The 4,417-nt window shown below is 35.4% G+C and overlaps 1 protein-coding gene across 1 annotated transcript in view; it reads right to left on the bottom strand.

Moving 5' to 3' along the window:
* LOC106870258 (uncharacterized) overlaps window positions 1-3,963 on the bottom strand; it is a 16,638-nt gene extending 12,675 nt beyond the window's left edge. The window contains exons 1-2 of the mRNA XM_014916274.2: window positions 3,959-3,963; window positions 3,524-3,569 (exon numbers count right to left, since the gene is read on the bottom strand). Of these exons, the coding sequence (XP_014771760.2) occupies window positions 3,524-3,569; window positions 3,959-3,963 (51 nt within the window). The remainder of the gene's footprint in view (window positions 1-3,523; window positions 3,570-3,958) is intronic.
* Between the last annotated feature and the right edge of the window lie 454 nt (window positions 3,964-4,417).

Below are 4,417 nucleotides of genomic sequence, written 5' to 3'. Positions count from 1 at the left end.
TATGGGGACGATGCATGTGGCAGGTCTTCCAGGGGCATTCTTCTCTTTTTTAAGTGCGTGCCACTCAAAACATTGTATACAACTCATTGTGCCATTGCCATAATCTTGCTGAAGCATGCTCAATGTTTCTGACGCAGACTTCTCAAGTTTAACCCAAAATTCCACATTGGCTCTTTGGTCTTGCCCATGAGAAAATCATAGACTACAGCCTACACATGACCACAAAAGCACAAATTTCACAACTTGCAAAGTAAACGCAGTGGTGTCACCCAGCCCACTGACTCATGAAAGTCACTGTTAACTCTCAATGTACATGCAACCATGTGCTGCTATCTGTTGGCATGCTACAGAACTAGTCCGTGAACTTTCTGATACCACCTTGGAGCAATGATCAGGATTCATGTTCTAATTAAAACTAATCAACTCAAAAGTAAAATCAAAAGGTGAAAGAATCAGAAAACAATGCTTCTTTTAGCATTAATCTCATCTAAAAAACTAACAAGTGTGAGTATAAAAGGTCGAAAAGGATGGCAAACATTATAACAAGTGTTAATCATATAGTTAGGAACAAGAAGTTGCATGTTCAAATCTCACTAGAACACATTTTATTCCTATCTGTATATTTTATGTTAATACCAATACTTTGTTTAAATGTAAACATGTTCAGAGTTCAATACTCAATTTAACAAAAGTAATTTCAATTTCAATATCTTTAAACAGATTTAATATTATATTACTTTTAATTTATATCTAAAATATATATTCTAACCAGAGACATTCTGGGTATATATCCGCACAAGAAACAACATGTCTACACAGGTGGAACAGACAAATGATAACAGGTGTCCTCAAACATTCTACACTTGTATAAAAAAAACACATTAACTACATTTAACTGTTCATCCATATAATTTGTAGTGCAAATATCTGAAAAGGCACAAAAGAACTGCTTCTTAAGAATCTAGGATATCTCTCACAATCTTCTTTTAGAAAATCAATCAAAGTTTCCTCACTCGTTTAATGACCCCTCTATGAATCTGCTACATTGCAATGGGGGTGAAAACCCAGTTACAAACAAATTTGAGGACACAAAATTTACACCTCTGTACAAGGGTTCGACTGACACAAACTGTTTTTCTGAAGTTGTAATTAATACAAAAACAACATTACAAGGAATATATGTAACAGTACTCACTCCCCAACTCCACCACAACTACTCTACCACTTTTGTCACTAATGATAATTGAGATCAACTAATTGAAAATGCCTCTACAATGTTTTATAAATTACATCTAATTAGTGTTGGTGAAAATTGCTGGGTCAATTTTCAGCCATTCATTTTGTGACACTAATGTTATTTCCTATTTTTTCATTGAATATCTTATTGATAACTTATCAGTCGTTAATATTTGTTAAAAATGTCTCCAAAGAAATAGATTCCTGAAGCTTAAATGTCTCAAATCATTGCATTATCAAGTGAAGGATTCTCTCAAGTTGAAATTGCAAGAAAATTGAAATGCTCAAGAAAAGATTTCCATCAAAAGGTACAATGAGAGAAAGTCTTTCATAAATTGTAAAGGACGAGGTTGCAAAACATGTACAACCACAAGGGAAGACAGGTTGCTGAAGAGGACATCACTGGTGGATAGGAAAAACACCTCTTTTGACGTAGCTGCTGAGTTTTGGATGGCAACAAACAAAGATATATCAATTCACACATTGAGAAGAAGGTTATTAGAAGCTGGATTCAAAGGACGTAAGGCCAAAAAGATCCTGTTACTGTCAGAGGGGAACATGAAGAAGCAATTGTGTTGGGCAAAAGAGCATGAAGATTGAACTACTGATGATGGGGCTAAAGTTGTTTGGTCTGATCAAAGTAACTTTGATATATGTTCTCCACATTCATTTCCACCATTTTACTAGGCATTAATTGAAATTCTTACACTTTTACAAATTTTGTATTGGACACCAAAAATGATCAGTAATTTTTTTGATTATCTTCAGATCTTTGAAAACCCAGGAGCTGTCTATGTCCACCATAGAGTAGGGGAGGTTTATCATCCTGGATGTGCAGTCTGAACAGTCAAATTTGGATTGGAAAGTGTAATTGTTTGGGGTTGCATGTTTTCTTAAGGGTCTGGAATGTTGTTCACTTGTAAGGGCAGAATGGATGCCAACACTTACACCAACATGTTAGATCAAGTTTATCAACCTTCTTTAGCAAAAAATCTTCAATGATAACACCCCAGATGGCATAATCATTCAACAAAATATTTCTGCATGCCACACATCCAGAGTTTCAATGGGTTGGTGTAAAGAAAGGGATGAGGGTGATGAAATGGCCTCCTTAGTTTCCAGACCTCAATCCTATTGAACATGTGGTGACCCTTAGGTAGAACAGTGAGGGTGCAAAAATGTTCTTCAAAAAGCGAATTAGAAACCAAAATTCATGTAGAGTGGCAGGAAACTGACCCAGCCACTTGTGCCAACTTAGTCTCAAGTATGCAAAAACGCATAAAAGCAGTTATAAAAGCAAAAGGAGGACACATCAAATACTAATTAATGATGGGATCAACTGTAGAATGTTTATTAGACTGGTTTCAATTATTAAGTAAATGAGTTTCAATCATATTCTCTATTTTATTATACCTGCTCTATAATTTGGCCAAGGTTGTATATATTTATCAACAGGGATTTGTGTATTTGAGTCACACTGGGAACTCCTGTTTTGTTTCTATCTCTGTATCGAATGCTAGCACCAATACTTTGTTTAAATCTAAACACATGTTCACAGTTCAATACTGATTTAGTACTGAATGAAAGTAATTTATTGTTCAATATTCTTATACTGAAAGATTCTGTGTATATACCCACCAACAAAATATGACAATTCCTATCAAACCTTAGACTACTGTAATTGTTTGATATCTTCACAGTATGATAAATCATGATGAATTTGTGAAGTTCAACTTTGTAAAATATGTTGAAACTATCCCTGACATCCTTTCCCAATTACAACATTCTTTTCTGATACCCAGGCTGATTGGTTTAACCGTCAAACTCTATAAACTTGCTCCTTGAACACTCAGTTCAGATTTTATCCTTGAATCTCCTACTTTACCAAAGCTGACTCTGATGTTCTTGTAAGTAACATTGTCTTTAATTATCAGCTCTCCATGATACTGATAAATCATTAATCACCTCTAATCACTCACAATTGAAAGTAAAATGTTTACAAATAGAACATTGGAGATTTAGTGATATTTCATTTAGTTACCATTTATCTTATATTATCATTCATTAGTCATATGTTGCAAAGCACAATCCTTTTGAAGTGTGATCACTCTTCTAATTAGATAAAGACAATGTTTAGTGGATGTAGTGATAGATATACTATTACAAAGAAAAGACCCCATTTATGCCAGATAATGGCAGATCTGGGTCTCTACCACAATATGAAGTGTGTTATTCCATACCAGAAAATTAATGAGACAACAGACAGATCATTAAAGAATGTTCTTACCAAATCCACTTTTGCTGAGTACGTATTGTTGACATATGGGGCATTGCTTAAATGTCATTTGAGAACAGCAATTCTGACAAATAACAGTATGTTGACATGGCTGGAGTGTGACAGTAGCCTTTTTCTCTTGACACCACCGACACCTGTGGAACAAAATATTAACACATCCCATCAATGACATTCAGTTATAATAAAATATTTCATTATGGACATGTTTAGAGTACAGAATATTAAGGGGCACTACAGTGACCAGCAAGAGTACATCGTAAATTCTTCTGTAAACAATTACATACAAGCAGGTTTGTGTGTATACAAGTGTCACATTAACATAGACATACAAGGCTGGGCTGAAAGTATCATAGGCTGACTAAGAAGGAGTTATCATACAGTAATTAAACTTGGAATGCATTAAATTCAACCTTTACTGATGCTAACTCCATTTTTTTCTTTCCAGATAAACCCACATTGGAATCAGAATTGAGGACTTGTAAAAGTGGTACTAGAGACATTTTGTGAAAATGGATAAAATTTGGCACCGTGGTGTTATCAGATATCTGCAGAAAAAGGGGTTAGCCCCCAAAGACATTCATGCTGACACAGTTGCTACATTAGGAGATGATGCTCCAGTTTTACCAACTGTGGAAATGTGGGCAGCTGAATTCAAGAAAGGTAGGGAAAGTCTTGAAGATGACCCAAGGTTTGGACGTCCTGCTACAGCCACCACCCAAGAAAACGTTGACCATGTTCACCACACAGTAATGAGTGGCAGACATTTAAATGTTAATCAGATAACTAATGCTGTAGGTATCTCCCGTGAATGAGTTGAGAACATTCTGCATAACGAACCTAGCATGTCGAAGGTTTCAGCTCAGTGGGTGCCACAACTTTTGATGC

Source organism: Octopus bimaculoides, unplaced genomic scaffold (genome assembly GCF_001194135.2).
Source record: "Octopus bimaculoides isolate UCB-OBI-ISO-001 unplaced genomic scaffold, ASM119413v2 Scaffold_18442, whole genome shotgun sequence".
Classification (NCBI taxonomy): Eukaryota; Metazoa; Mollusca; class Cephalopoda; order Octopoda; family Octopodidae; genus Octopus; species Octopus bimaculoides.
Note: the sequence above shows the minus strand (reverse complement) of the source record. Positions and strands in the feature narration are given on the sequence as shown.